The following is a 16,166-nucleotide window of genomic DNA, read 5'->3' on the forward strand; positions in this document are numbered from 1 at the left end:
TCTCTTTTTTACGTTTTCTTTTTGGTTTTTTCTTATTGGCGGTTTATCCCTGGGTCTTCAAGATTTTTGAGGGTTTTAAAAACAACTTTTTTTTTCACAATCCAATTATAAATGCCGTCAATTATCCACGGATTTTCAATATTTGCGGTCCAGAATAGCAAGAGTCCGCTTTACATCCAGGGGTGCCTTGGGATAGTGTATAAGTAACCCGATGAGATGTACAAGTAATGTACAAGGAGTTTGGTTCTTAATCTGCTCATCAATGTGAATTGGTGCAATAAAGCACTCTGACTTAGTGGTTAGCACGTCTGCCTCACTGTTGAGAGGTTCTGGGTTCAAATCTTAGCTCAAGCCCTCCTGTGTGGAGTTTGTGTGACTTTTTCTGAGTACTCCAGCTTCTTCCCACGTTCATTAAAATCTCAAAATTGTCCATAGCTGTGAATGTGAGTGTGAATAGTTGTTTGGAAATCAAGGGCCCTGCCATTGGCTCACGACCAGTCAATCGTGTCCCCTGCCTCTCACTTTATGGTATGGGTGTGTTATTGACAAAAGCTCGTGGTAAAAAAAAAAACAACATATCTGATTGATGTATGTACAGCATAGTTACTCTAAAATTGGAATTGAAAGCAGTCGGCATCTAATTGTAGTTTATGTGCTGCAGTGTGACAGATGTAGGCTTTATACGTTTACAACCCTGGGAAATGATATAAATTTTTGTTTTTCTATGAAGAAAAAAAAAAGTGAGCAGCATTTAAGCTGTCAGTGAGGAATACAGTAACAGTGTGTCTGGTTATGGGTTTTGACATGCAGTATTGCTAGATAGTTGGTTCCTTTTTTTTTTTTTTTTTTTAATTTACACTATGATTACATTGGATATACATGTTTCCAAATTGTTGATCATTTAAACAGAGCCAATTGAAGGTGCATCTGTCATTGTATTGTATTGTACTTTAACTTGGCAGTCGATCTTAGCTATGAGTTCGGCCTTACAGAGGCCTCTTTGGAGCAAACTACAACTTAACGCCAGCCATACATGTACAGTAAATACTATAATGCTAGTTTTTGTATTTTAGGATATGAATCTACTTCTGATGCAGTTGGCCATCAAAACTGAATTATTGTGTATCACAGGAGCGTGTTCGCACGAGAATTTAGTAGGCGTAAGTTGAAGAAGGCATTATTATTATTTATTTGTTTATTTTATTTTTTATTGGTAAAAACTACAAAGGAATGTCCATAGATGACCATAATGTATTGCAATGGACACCTTCTGGATGTTCTCAGGCAATAAGACTGTAACTGCTCTACCTAATGGGGAAATTGGTAAATTACGGTATCGTTAAGCATTCAACCTTTTGCCAAAAAATATAAATAATAATCCAGATACCACAAAACATAAATGCTAACATGCATTTTGTTTTTTGGTTTTTTTTACATTTTGACCTGAAGTCTTCATACCATTTTCAATACAATACAGTACAGATGTATCCTATTTTCGAAATGTATAGTTGATGAGAATACTCTCTGTGTTGTTGGATCTTTCAGAATGTGTGCAAAAGTGCAAACGATTGTGTATGATTATTTTTTTCAAACGTAAATAAACAAAATATGAAAATGGAAAAAAAAAAGTTTTACTTTCCCCCCCCCCCCCCCAACAACTTCTTTCACTCTTTTTTCAGTCTTGTGTCATTGTCAATCAGAAGATATACATAAAAACAATGATATTAACTGTAAGCACGCTTCTTAACTCACAAACACCAAAAACTCACAAAAAAATAAATATTACATTATTCCGGGAGCAGTCAGAAGAATAACTATAATCCCTATGGAATACTGTTATATTGGAATTACAGTATGGTAATGATAACAACAACAACAAGAAAAAGTAATGGAGAGTAACCAGAGAAATCAACTAACTATACAAAAGCTTAAAATTATATTACTGTACAAATTAATAAATAGATGAAACAGTGCTTACCTGAGTTGCACTTGTTTTGGTCCAAGGTAATAAAGACTCAGGGGCAGAGTGTGAGAGTTTTGGAGCAAGACCTTCAGGAAAAGAAGGTGGACCAGGTGAAACTTCACTGGCCTCTTTTTTTAACCTGGAGAACGGAAGTACACACTTAAAATGAACCAAAGAAATACATCACCTCAGTGGAAAACATGCAGAAATATTTGAAATATTTGCATTCAAACCCAAGTAACTTTACCGGGGGGAAAAAAGAGTTGTAAGTACAACCCCAATAGTAAATACATTATTGAAATAATACCTCCCTGTACACCAATAGTGATTATTATCTTTCTAAACGCAGACCTTTGGATACTGTAATTGCATTGGACACTGATTTCATATTAGAATGCACAATCTAACGTGTAATTGGTACTGTGTGTAATGTAAAATCGGTCAAACTTGGCTGGCTGTAGTCTATGAGCTCAAAGGCATTGGTTAGAAATTGTGTTTGCATCTGATGGAGGAATGCATAGTACATACTGTACAAGGTGTGCAGCCTCAATAGTTATGAAGTCAGTAATACTGTGTCTTGCGTGAAGGGTAGAAAGTCAATCGAATTACTATAGACTGCTAACATGTAGTCATTTTAATAAAGATTATGTGTTTGTTCAGGAAAATGTCTGTTCTAACTTGCAATTTTGTTTCCAACTGTCCAAAAAAAACCATCCAAAAGTAGCTTAATGCTTTGTAACTACAGTACTCAACTGCGTGTATTTCTGTTTCTGCATGTAGCAGATGAGCTATAGCAGGGGTGCGAAAAGTATGGCATGCGGGCAATGAAAATGAACAGTGCATGTAAAAAGTCTACACACCCCTGTGTAAATGCCAGGTTTTTGTGATGTAAAAAAATGACACCAATATGAATCATTTCAAAACTTTTTCTACCATTATTGTGACATATAACCTGTACAACTCAATTGAAAACATAAAAAGGGAAAATAAATATATAATAATAATAATAATAACTACTGAGATAACGTGGTTGCACAAGTGGCTGTGTTCAGAATTAGCCAATCATATTCAAATCCAATGTTAAATGGAAGTCAGCACATATCTGCCACTATTTTAAAGCGCCCCTGATCAACCCAAAATAATGTTGTTGTAGTAAGCTTTTACTGATTTATTTGCTTTCTAGCAGTAGTCTGAAGGTTTTATGCTAACACTAACTGCTATTTTGTAGTGTTCATAATTCCTTCTACTTTATCTAAGGTATGGTTTGGTGTTCTTTTGGTGATAAGCAGTGTTGTGTTTGCGTCAAAGATACCTTTTGGAATTATTGCTCAAAAGTTTAATCTTGGTTTCATTGGACCACAACATATTTTCCTACATGCTTTTGGGAAGTTCTAGCTGAAGAAAAACTGCCCCAAAGGATGAGGCTGCCACCACCATGATCCTCTGTAAGTACAGTATGGTCATCTTTTCGTGATGAGCAGATGTTCGATGTTACTGAAAATAAACTATTTTATCTTGTATCCGCATTTTAACGCTTTTAACTTAAAATTAACATATTTGTTTTAATTGATTTATTTTCAATAAATCAATACAAGACGAAAATAATTTTTTTTACATCTACACATAACATTTTATTTTATTAAATAACTGATGAATTATAATTAAATTATAAATAACATTTCAATTTAGAAATAAGAATGCTTTTGGATTAATTTTCTTATTTCTTTTATTCATTTTATTTTACTTCATAGACACAAGACCTGGCTTATTTGTGCATTTTCAAAATCTAATTTGGCTCTTGAGCACAAAAGTTTTGCCCGTACAACCTTTGATTAAACTTTTTTTTCCCCCCCTTCTTAATATGAGGCGCTCCTCTCTTGACTTTCCTCGCCACTCTGCAAACAGCACAGTTACTGAGTTACTCATTATCTCCCACAAACCAACAATTGCCAGATTTGATTCCATCATGTTCAACTTTTGCTGTTTAAATAATTCACTCGTCCTTTACGTGACATCGGGTGAGCGCATTTATGGTGCAAAGTCTACACTCTCTCCTGCAGCTTATGTATTGAATTTATCTAACATAATTATAAGCCAAAAAGACAGCAGAGTACACCATGTCATCATACCTGTTGCCTTGGCAGGGTGAAGTCCTCTTGACTTTTGGTGTCAGTAAAGGCTCTTGCAAGGAGATGAGAGCCTCGCTCCCATTACTCCGGCCACTCTGGTAAATCTCTGCTTTGGCTCCAAGGCTTCCAGATAAGTCACCCAATGCGTTATTCATATCACCACACTTAAATCCAAGGCATCATCATCTATAACAGGGGAACAGGGGGGGGGGGTCAAAAGAGACCAGCAGTTGAGTGTGAGAGTGTACTGTAGTGTGTGAGGGTGCTCCTCCACTCACGCATACTGTATACATGAGTCATCTGGCTCATCTGCCGCCACACAAGGCTGCCTCAGTAGGGCAAGCCGACCCCTCCCACACAAACGTGATCCATCCATCACGATAAAGATATTTTAGCCAATGCGCGGCCGTCCCCCACTGTGACAAAGCAACCAGTGAAATTAACGTTAATATGATTTATCAAAAAGTTCATTTGAATGGAATTCTTTTTACACTCACGGACTTTGAGCTGCAGCACGGTGGACGACTGGTTAGCACATCTGCCTCACAGTTCTGAGGACCAGGGTTCAAATCCCGGCCTCGCCTGTGTGGAGTTTGCATGTTCTCCCCATGCCTGCGTGGGTTTTCTCCGGGCACTCCGGTTTCCTCCCACATCCCAAAAACATGCATGGTAGGTTAATTGAAGACTCTAAATTGCCCGTAGGTGTGAAAGTGTGCACGAATGGTTGTTTGCTTATATGTGCCCTGAGATTGCCTGGAAACCAGTTCAGGCTGTACCCCCCATCTCGCCCGAAGATAGCTGGGATAGGCTCCAGCACGCCCATGACCCTTGTGAGGATAAAGCAGTACAGAAAATGAATGGATGGATGGATGGATGGATGACTTCGAGCTGTGCGATATATTGTAGATACGCTATAAAATGTTTATCGGACGACATCATCCTCTATCAATCAAGATCTATCAATACTCATTTAAAAATTATTTATATCCTTTGATTTACCTTGCCGCTACGGAAGAAATCATGAAATTTCATTTTAGTCACTGAGCAATACTTCAACTGGATAAATGGCAGGCATACTTTAATAATTTACATTATTTGCACTTTACTGCAGCATTCCTTGGAAAGTGGTTGTACTACCAGATATTTTAAATGGTATTTATTTGGCCACTGGACATTTATGTTTCACCATATTTTCATTAATATCTTAGTCACTGCACCGTGTGGTCTATATAAAATGAATTTTATAAATAAATGCAGAAAAGTTCACATAAAAACCATCTAAAACAATATATTAGTAAAATAAGCAATTTCAAACATCACTGGTCACCATGATAATTTTTTTGCCTATAAAAACACACTGCTGTATACAGTGGACACCCGCTTATTACGGCATTTTCAAATTCACGTTCACAGATTTATTATTATTTTAATTTTTTTTTTAATGGAACCTATGCTCTGTTTTTCGCTGAAAAACAAAACCTATTTTCTGTTTTTGTGCTCAGGCTCAAGCAATAACGGTATTGTTTTGTCGCCATCTTGTGGTATCTTGGAGCTAAGGAACTACAGTAGATAAACGTCTACACACCCCTGTTCAAAAGCTAGGTTTTAGACCAAGCTAAATCATTTTAAAACGGTTTTTTTTCACCATTGTGACCTATAACCTGTACATCTATTTTATATATATATATCTTTTCAAAAGGGGCAGTAAAAATAAACTGAAATAATGTGGTTGCACAAGTGTGCGCACCCTCATAACTGGGCTGTAGCTGTGTTCAGAATCAACCATCAAGAACTGGATGTCTCTCCAAATTGATGAAAAGCCTGGTCAGGGAGGCTGCCAAGTGGCTGACAGCAACACCGAAGGAGCTGCAGGAATTTCTGGCAAGTACTGGCTGTTTGCATGAGACAGTAATCTCCCGTCTTCATGTCAGTTTTGAAATGATTTCCTGGTATATTTTGTATATCACAAAAACCTTGCATTTGAACATGGGTGTGTCGACTTATTGTGTAGAATTTATATCCACTGTAACCAACACACAAACTCTCAGGTTGAAGCAATACACTGTGCAAAATACAACCTCAATTCCAATGAAGTTGGGACATTGTGTTAAACAAATAAAAACAGAATACAATGATTTGCAAATCATGTTCAACCTATATTTAATTGAATACACTACAAAGACATGTAAACATTCAAACTGCAAAAAAAATTTTTAGCAAATAATCATTAATTTTGAATTTTATGGCTGCAACACATTCCAAAAAAGCTGGGACAGGGTCATGTTTACCACTGTGTTACATCACCTTTTCTTTTAACAACATTCAATAAATGTTTGGGAACTGAGGACACTAATTGTTGAAGCTTTGTAGGTGGAATTCTTTCCCATTCTTGATTGATGTAGAGCTTCAGCTGTTCAACACTCCATTGTCGTATTTTAAGCTTCATAATGTGCACACACATTTTCAAATGGGAGACAGGTCTGGACTGCAGGCAGGCCAGTCTAGTACCCGCACTCTTTTACTACGAAGCCACACTGTTGTAACACGTGCAGAATGTGGTTTGGCATTGTCTTGCTGAAATAAGCAGGGGCGTCCATGAAAAAGACGTTGCTTGGATGGCAGCATATGTTTCTCCAAAACCTGTATATACCTTTCAGCATTAATGGTGCCTTCACAGATGTGTAAGTTACCCATGGCCATTGGCACTAACACAGCTCCATACCATCACAGATGCTGGCTTTTGAACTTTGCGTCCATAACAATCTGGATGGTTAGTTTCCTTTTTGGCCCAGAGGACACGATGTCCACAATTTCCAAAAACAATTTGAAATGTGGACACGTCGGACCACAGAACACTTTTCCACTTTTCATCAGTCCATCTTAGATGAGCTCGGGCCCAGAGAAGCCGGCGGCGTTTCTGGGTGTTGTTGATAAATGGCTTTTGCTTTGCATAGTAGAGTTTCAAGTTGCACTTACGGATGTCGCGCCGAGCTGTATTTACTGACATTGGTTTTCTGAAGTGTTCTTGAGCCCATGTGGTGATATCCTTTACACATTGATGTCGGTTTTTGATGCAGTGCTGCCTGAGGGATTGAAGGTCACGGGCATTCAATGTTGGTTTTCGCCCTTGCCGCTTACAGGCAGTGATTTCTCCAGATTCTCTGAACCTTTTGATGATATTATGGACCGTAGATGATGAAATCCCTAAATTCCTTGCAATTGTACGTTGAGTAACATTGTCCTTAAACTGTTCGGCTATTTTCTCACGCACTTGCTCACAAAGAGGTGAACCTCGCCCCATCTTTGCTTGTGAAAGACTGACCAATTCAGGGAAGCTCCTTTTATACCCAATCATGGCACCCACCTGTTCCCAATTAGCCTGTTCACCTGTTCCAAACAGGTGTTTGACGAGCATTCCTCAACTTTCTCAGTCTTTTTTGCCACCTGTCCCAGCTTTTTGGGAGCGTGTTGCAACCATAAAATTCTAAGTTAATGATTATTTGCTAAAAACAATAAAGTTTATCAGTTTGAACATTAAATATATTGTCTTTGTAGTGTATTCAATTAAATATAGGTTGAACATGATTTGAAAATCATTGTATTCTGTTTTTATTTATGTTTAACACAACGTCCCAACTTCATTGGAATTGAGGTTGTACTGCACTGTATACCCGTCCGTCTGTGCTAGAGTTTGCACAAGGTTCCAAATTGCCCTTTACACCTATTCTTACAGTGTCGCAGGCAAGTGTTATTTGGGGCGGGCATTAAGACCTCTTTACAAAAGGTAATATTTGACAGGACTGGCCACTGCAGACATAAACGTTAACTCATCACACGCATGGAGGGAAAATGCCAAAAGTTGATCAGAAACATTTGCTCACAGTCCTTTTGATAGGGAATAATAGACCATAGTCAAACATCACTGAAATTGTTTATTTATTTTTTTGTTATAAAAGAAGGCAGCATGTGGATGTGAGGTGTCTAATGATGAATCAGTCTGGATCTATAAAGCAATAATCCGTAACCAGTGCACTGCACCTTTAGCTATAAATACCTATGACAACTTTCTTTTTGTACAGAACATGTTGCACTAGGTAATTTGCTTTGCATTCAAAGTGCCACTGTCACCATTAAAACATTCGATAAAAGACCATTATCACCAGTAAATAACCATACCTAAAAAACATTATTTTTTTTTTAAACGTGCATATATCCATATACCCTTTCCATTTCAAAAGACTTGATGAAAAGTGTAACAGTCGTGCCTTGACTTAAGTCTTTCGAGACACAAGCCGTTGCGCATGGCTGATATTTTGTCTTGAGATACCAGCAAAAAAAAAAATAAGTGCGCTTCAGACCCTCACCACTAGATGGCAGCAGCAAACTTTGCAACATCCGGCCACAATCAATTCACATTGGTTTACTTGCAGTGGAACAACACCAGCCACGATTGCGTATCATGAAAAACATTACAAAAGTCCCATTTATTATTATTATTAGTTGATGATGCTAATGCACCCTTAACATGGTTTGCTAACCGCCAATAAACCCCACAAAAGAACAACAACAAAGGAAAAAACATCAGGTACAGCCCTGTTTTGTGCTCACATTTCTTGTGTTTGCAGGTTATGTGGTGAGCAAAGTTTATGACTGTTTTTATGCAGTAGAATACTATTGAGTGTGATTTTTCTTATTTATTAAAAAATAAAAATCAAAAAAGACTTTAAAGGGCATTTTGGGGCTGGAGTTACCTGCATTTCTTAATGAACTGCCGAGGTATTGATCAGGACTGTGACTCAGGCAAGTGATTCAGAGGCTAAAAAATGTGATCTGGACATCCTACCTTGTTTTGAGGACCGAACCGTGATCATGGAACAAATTTGTCGTATCTCAAGGTACAACTTTATATTACTCCATTCACGTCATCATGAATATTATGTATTGTTCCTATGACTAGTACTATACAATTATTTATTGTTACAACCCAACACTGCTGTTTTAGACTTCTTTCATTAGACTTGCGGTATCATTTCTAGTCCAGCTCCTTGGAGGGTATCCTCCACCCCTGAAATGAAAAGGTTACATACCTTGTTTCTCTTTAAGTGATGTTTCCCCGCGGAAGTCCAAGTGTTCACATCACCTCCTCGGTGGTGGACAGCGACACAGAGAGTTCTCAGGTGCTTTCGGTGCAATGTGAAATGTATCACACACACCTTGTTAAGTGTACACTCGACTGTTTGCAGTGTCCAATTTCAGCAGTTCATGCAGGAAAAACCTGTCGCGTTGTACACATGCACCAATGACTTCCATGGGAGCTGTTGAAATGATAAAAGCTTTATTGTTTACTACAACAACGTGAGTAGTTCAGGTTTATTCAACATTTGCACACGGCTTTATGAAACTGATACATTTTAATATAAACAATGCAAACGAGGGGCATTTAGTACCACAAGTCAAACCTGGTCTTTACCAACTCATAAATCAACATTTAGATACTATTCTAAATAAACCATAATATACCAATATTATTACAACTCTGAAAACCATCTTTATAATTTATAGAATTGCTCTTACTTAATATCCTGGGCCAGGTAAAACAGTAATGCATTTAATGCAAGACAGCGCATTGCACAAAATAAGACATATATTAAATTATGCATGTCAACTGAAGCCATTAATGAAATGTGAACAATTAAACCAAAATACAGCAATTATCAAAAATACATTAAATCTATGTACACTGCCAAACAAGAGGTTTATTTAATTATTAAAAAAAAAAAAAAAAAAGCTTCTTGTGCCAAAATGGTTTCAGGAAACAAAAACAACTGGATGTTCTCCTCCTGAAAGAAAAATAATTGTAATTTAGGAACGTGAGGTGCAAACATTTACAGTAAATTAAATTAAATTCTTACAGTAGATCATATTTCATCATAAGGCACTGCTATGGGTGACTGTCTCCTTCCATCTATCTGAAAAAGTTCACTCGATGACACTGGTTGTTGTTCGACTCCTGGCAGAGAATCTTTGTCATTCACCACCCCGATCTTCTCATCAACCTGTTAATAAAAATGTGAACGAGAATTTGAAGGCTAAAAATCACTAAAAGGCAAGATGACACCAATACAAATTTTATGTTATTAATTGATCAGAACACATTTAGATTTCAATCTATTAAGGAGAATTAGGGCCACACTAAAAATAGAATAAAGAATCATTCTCATACTTCGACTTGAAGTTGTAGTTACAAAAAATTTACTACTATCACAATCTATAAAATCAATAATACAAGAATGAAACCATGAAATCAAATAAAAATCATACTTGAATGATGCTTAAAATTAAGCGTAGAAATAGATGACACCCACTCTAAAAAGGGTTATGACTCCCTGTATGCGCCACACGATGGAAGCAAAACACTACTTTTGACTAAATGCCGCTCTTCAATTCACTTCAACAGACTATATAGTTCCTTGGCACCAAGATGCCACAAGTTGGTGGCAAAGCACCACTTTTGTCTAAACTCATTTCAACACACTGCGTTGTTGAAAGGAACAACAATACTTCCTTGGCTCAAAGACATCACAAGAAGGATAGAATAGAAATCCATTAATCTATTAATCCATTCCAGCCTCCTAAAAAAATAAAAATAATCATCAACAAATATGTTTGTGATGTGTTTCTTAATAAGTAGAACTCTATAATACTGTCTTTCGTAGTAATAGTGTACTACTGTAAAAATATACAGCAATGACAAAAATAGAATGTAATGAATTACACAGTTTTTAACAAATGTTTGTTTCAATTCAATGGACATTGGGGCTTGCTCCTTCTGGTTTCCATGCCTTGGCCACCTGTGGGCAGTATAATACAGACATACAGATATATTGTACATGGAGACTGTCACCGGTTCTCAGTAAACTGCAGTAATACTGTATGTCGTTTGACTCGTATGCCCGTGAGTATTATTGTACTAACTCTCTACATGTGTTGCTCCACCCTTTGTGTTGAAATATGTATTGCTTAAAGTAATCTAATCAAAGCAAAAAAATATATAAATAAATAAATAAATAAATAGACACACACCAAATGACGGCTCGTAATGCATCTTGAAAAACTCTAATCACTTGGGCCACTCATATCTCAAGGCACCACTGTACTTTTAATGCTTTGACCTGAGCCTTTCAGTGAATAACAGATGACAGTTTCCAAAAAGAAATCAGTGAATAGATGAACCCGCAAGTCTCAAATCACAAATATGCGGGAAAACACTATTTCAATGAGTTCCTCATTCAGGTGTACCTAATAAAGTGCCTGGTGATTGTATGCGCTCTCTAGTATTGTTTTTGTGTTTTTCGTTCGTCTTTGGAGACATTATGTCTCCAAAGTGTTCTCTGTCAATTGACTGTCTGTTGTCGTACTGGAGCGGCTCCAACTACCGGAGACAAATTCCTTGTGTGTTTTTTGGACATACTTGGCAAATAAAGATGATTCTGGTTCTGATTCTGAAAGTGTGAATCATATGTGACCATGACTGACCTTGAACTTCAAAACTGTACTTTGCTCGATGACTGAATAGCGATTTACAGCAGGAGAACAAGGTGTCACCGGAGAGCTGGGTGATTTGGGGCTGTGGGGCAGAGAGTGGCTCCGCTTCACGGCCGAGGACACCGCCTGGGCAAAGCGGGACGGTGTGGAGGGGGAATAAGGCCTGGGGGCTGCAAAGCTCCTCAGCTTCTCCACGCTTAACCCAAAGCTCGGCTCTTTGGCCGACAGACTGCTCTGCCTTGTCATACGCGTGACTCGTGTGTCGTCCCTTTTAGGGCTCGGGTGAACATCAGTCGCAGGAGGAGCAGGAGGAGGCGGTAGCAACATTGCTCGGTCTACTTGGTCCCCCATGTGGCCAGAAGAGGGACTGGCAGTGGGACTCTTCTCTGCAGCCGAAGTTACATAATACCCAGGTGTCTTTTTGTGCTTTGACAAGCGGAAAGATCCTGGCTTTGGTTTAGTTGCGGGCGGAACTTTAGTTGCCTTGACCTCTCCTGGAGAACCTGCTTGTGAGGAGCAGAAGCTGTGATCTGCTTGAGGCGAGGTGCTGTGTGATGAGGCGTGAGTGGCTTCAGCCAGGCATCCATTGACAGTGTTTCTTGCGGAAGTAGTAGTGCTGCTCAGTATTTCTTCCCTGGGTGTATTCAAGCGCTCGCCTGCATCTTCCGTGGCAACGGGGGGCGTCTCCAGTGTCAGTGCGACTTCAAAGTACCTCAGCTTCTCGTTCGATTTCGGAGGCACGATGGTGTATGTCGTCATCCCCACCTTGGGGATGTAGTCCCTGGTTAACTCGTTGGAAGGCTTCGGCTTTGGCTCAGGGTGCGAGGCACCGTTCGACGCAGCTTTCGGGGCAACAAGTGGTGTCGACGTCTCTGAGGCTTGGATACATTTGAGGTCTGCGGGTTGCGGCTCATCTGTTGAAGTGGAGATATCCTTCCTCTTGCTGTCCGCGGACTCCAAAGCAGCCTCCTTGACAGAGGGCAGTTCTTGTTGATGTGGCAGCTCCGGTAGGGGTGTGAAATCTGTTTGCACCTGAGCGTCCTCGCCAGCGGGGCGGGATGTGCCGATAATCTCCCAGCTCTCTGAGCTGACCGACTCCCCCTGGGGGGTGGTGGTGTTTTCCAGAACAGAATCAGCCCGAGATCTGTCTGCATCTTGCTGGAGGTCACTTGATGCATCCCCTTGGTTGTCTTTCACACTCTTGCTTGCAGGGTCTTCACACGTGGACTGGCAGAGCTCGCTTTCAACTTGACACAAGACACTTTCTGTATAAAACAGAAGCATTTACAATGTGAGACAGACCGTGGAAACCTAAAAGCAGTTCAGTTGTTTTTGTAAATGAATTGAGTTTGTGACCTCTACTCCTTGGCCTTAAAAATCTGTTGGAACTTGCGGCATCATCTAAGAAAGTATTATCTATTTACTGCACGAATACTGAAGTGCATTCACGTTTCTCCACAAACATTATTACTGGTATTATTATATTATTTTTTTGACGTTCCAAAACTTCCACATTTCTCAACCGATGCAAAACATTTCAATGTCAAAATATTCAGATCATTCAGAACAGCCATCACATTCCTCAAATGTTCACTTTTCCCACAATTCCTCTAAAAGAAAAACAAGTCAAAATTATGGAGAAATAAAAAAAATTACTCAAATTTGTTTTTCTAAACTGATTAAAATCTCTCTCACTAAAATATTCTATATTCCCAAATATTTCTACTTTATATTTACCGCTATTTATTTATTTCATTTTTCATTTAACCTTTATTTATCCAGGTCAAGCAACTGAGAACAGATTCTCATTTGCAATGCTGTAAAGCAAAATATTCTCCATCCTGTAATTCATTTTTTATTTTTTTTGCAAAGTTTCACATTCATTCCTCACATTTGAATTATTCCTAAATTATTCTCCAGTATTTTAATTCAGCGCGAGCTTTTCAATCGTCGCACGCAATTTCTACAGAATTTGCACTTTCTAGTTTGTGGAGTAGCATCTTATGTGGTAACCTGTTTGGCATTTACAACACTTGTTTAAGTCATCTGTTCAACTGTATTGAATTGGCATGACAATAATTTAGTCTTTTGTTTATGTTCATATGTTATACATTTCTGAACAAGTGAAAGGTTAGGGTTATTCAATCAGAGCAATAAAGTTTTTGATAAATATTTTCACTATGGCTCTAAACTGCTCACAGGTGTGACTGTGAATCATTGTTTGTCTATATGTGCCCTGTGATTGGTTGATGACCAGTCAAGGGCGGCTCACTTCTCAGCAAAAATAAGTTGTGATAGGATCCAGCTCACCAGCAGCCATGAGGAGGACAAGCACTACTGAAATGGATGGATATTTTCACTATTAACTACCTATTAATTTAACTATTTCAAGCATTTCAAACCTTCAAAACAATCCACTAAAATTCAAGCACTGAAACATATAGGACTACACCAGAGTAACCCACATCACTCGACAATTTCCTGTCTGTGTATGGAAAAAAAAGGAGCATTTGTCCATGGTAATGCACAAGGAAATGGATTATACAAATACAAACAACACTTTTTTTCTTTTTTTTTTTAAATACCTACTTAAAACACATTTTCAAAGAAATAAAAACATATTCGTCGATTAGGCACAACAAAGCCATACCCTGCAGTTGAGATGAGTCTGGGGCAGGAGGCACACACTCATCGGTCTGAATTGCTGAATCATTCTTGGTGCTCTGTGGCTGACTGCCAAAATCAAGCAAATTATAGGAATTAAAAGTATTTCTAAGAATGATTAAAAAAAATAAAAAAAAAAAAATTCTGATTTGAGAGGCCTTAGAGTTCGTACTTGCCATCTGAGGATAGATCACAAGACTGATCTTCCCCACGGCCTTTGTCAGACATTGAGCTGACAATGGGGTCTTCTCTTGCAGCTGCTGCCGTCTCCTCCATAATTTCCTCCAGTGTTTTAGCACCTAAAAAGTATATAAAACAGCATTGTGATCGTCACACGCAAATACACTGACAGAAAAAAGTCTTGTGACACCTTTGACTCCTCTTAACCGAATAATCAATCAGACAATTGGTCAGACCCCTTTGCTCCCCTAAGGACATACTAGAAAATTAATTGCATGCTTCCAACCTAGTGGTAACAGGAAAGACCCTTTTATATACAGAAATATACAGGTTTAGATGAAGGTTAGAAAAACAATTGTAATTTTTTAAATATCCATTTATTGTTCTGATGAACTACACTTTCACACTGACCGTCGCAGTCAGGTTTTCTGTTTTTTTTTCCTGGCTCATAATGAACACTTTCAGACTTTCGTTGTAATATTGGCGGCGTAACAAAGGCAGATAGCCACGACCAGAGAATAAAATTTAACACCAGAGGCTGAATGCCCACACCCTTTGTGTTGAAAGCAATTTTTGCTCTCCAGGACCCTGCTGCTGTCATCCCTACACATCCAATTACATGAATGCTCAAAACCACAACAGCTGTGTGATCTTCAGTAAACAAAGGTCAGCTTTACCATCAAGATTTGGAATCACTGCTGTAGATAAACAACAATCCACACTTACACTCACATTATAGGCACTACCCCACCACGGCAAATTTACTTACTGCATAATAGGTCATTTGTGAAGTATTTTTATTTATTTAAGTTTCATCATCATAGTAGTCATGGGTCAACAGTTCACTCATTTGTTTAGTGTTTCCTTTTTTATGTGTGTGTGTGTGTGTGTGTGTGTGTGTGTGTGTGTGTGTGTACTATTCCATGTACAGCTCATTTGATGAAAGTGATAAGGCGAGATCACAAGTGCAGGTAATTTCAGGTCAACCCGAACGTAAGCAGAAAATAACCAGCGATCTTGATATTTGATAAGCAACATAAGACTAAGGAGCTCATGAACATCAGGAGGAGGAGAAATGAGGACAAAATCAGGAATGTCAGTTCAGTGCAGTGAGGTCAAACTTCCTCGAGGTTAATTCAGGGTGGCGACAACGTTTCTTCTGATGTAAACACACAGAGTTTGTTTTTAAAGACCCAGGCAGAAACGCTAAATAGTCTTATTGTTGCTTTAAATTGCTTTGTGTTCAGTCCAGGGTGGAACTTCCCTCACAGGACTATACAATAATGGTAAAATGTGTGTGGACAATTACCGGAAAGTAACTCCAAAGGCGGCTCATTCCACCTCAAGAGAGAAAACTACAAGGGGTTTGAAAACACGCCGTCCTTTGAAATTCAAGGACAAAAGTGGGCAGCCAGAGATTCTTTATTTACTCTGTTTTCCTTTGAGTGGCTTTTATCTTTTAACATTTTAGATTTTTTAACACAACACATTATCAATTGGTTGCCTATTTGATGGCTTCAGTTTACTTGGTTAGTCAATATACTCCAGAGTGGACAACACAACAGGGAAATTTTGCATCAAGGCGCCTAAACAAAATGTGATTAATTTCACTCATAAAATAAATTGAAAGGGCAAACGTCTACCACATTGAACTGCAAAATGTCGTCCACTAGAGGGCATAAATG

At 38.5% G+C, this 16,166-nt stretch overlaps 2 protein-coding genes across 14 annotated transcripts in view; both read right to left on the minus strand.

The window, feature by feature from the left end:
- grb14 (growth factor receptor-bound protein 14) overlaps window positions 1-9,311 on the minus strand; it is a 32,069-nt gene extending 22,758 nt beyond the window's left edge. For 3 of the 8 annotated variants that reach the window (XM_061791565.1, XM_061791560.1, XM_061791561.1), the window contains exons 1-4: window positions 4,594-9,170; window positions 4,371-4,508; window positions 4,093-4,278; window positions 1,979-2,102 (exon numbers count right to left, since the gene is read on the minus strand). In XM_061791565.1, coding sequence (XP_061647549.1) covers window positions 1,979-2,102; window positions 4,093-4,247 — 279 coding nt within the window. In that variant the 5' untranslated portion in view covers window positions 4,248-4,278; window positions 4,371-4,508; window positions 4,594-9,170. The other 5 variants (XM_061791562.1, XM_061791568.1, XM_061791563.1 and 2 more) reach the window with 5 other exon arrangements.
- Window positions 9,312-9,410: 99 nt separating this feature from the next.
- cobll1b (cordon-bleu WH2 repeat protein-like 1b) overlaps window positions 9,411-16,166 on the minus strand; it is a 30,420-nt gene continuing 23,664 nt past the window's right edge. For all 6 annotated transcript variants that reach the window (XM_061791556.1, XM_061791555.1, XM_061791553.1 and 3 more), the window contains 5 exons: window positions 14,474-14,600; window positions 14,288-14,370; window positions 11,629-12,902; window positions 10,005-10,148; window positions 9,411-9,932 (listed from right to left, as the gene is read on the minus strand). In XM_061791556.1, the coding sequence (XP_061647540.1) occupies window positions 10,011-10,148; window positions 11,629-12,902; window positions 14,288-14,370; window positions 14,474-14,600 (1,622 nt within the window). In that variant the 3' untranslated portion in view covers window positions 9,411-9,932; window positions 10,005-10,010. The remainder of the gene's footprint in view (window positions 9,933-10,004; window positions 10,149-11,628; window positions 12,903-14,287; window positions 14,371-14,473; window positions 14,601-16,166) is intronic.

The sequence above is a fragment of the Phyllopteryx taeniolatus genome, chromosome 12, assembly GCF_024500385.1.
Source record: "Phyllopteryx taeniolatus isolate TA_2022b chromosome 12, UOR_Ptae_1.2, whole genome shotgun sequence".
NCBI classification, from domain to species: Eukaryota; Metazoa; Chordata; class Actinopteri; order Syngnathiformes; family Syngnathidae; genus Phyllopteryx; species Phyllopteryx taeniolatus.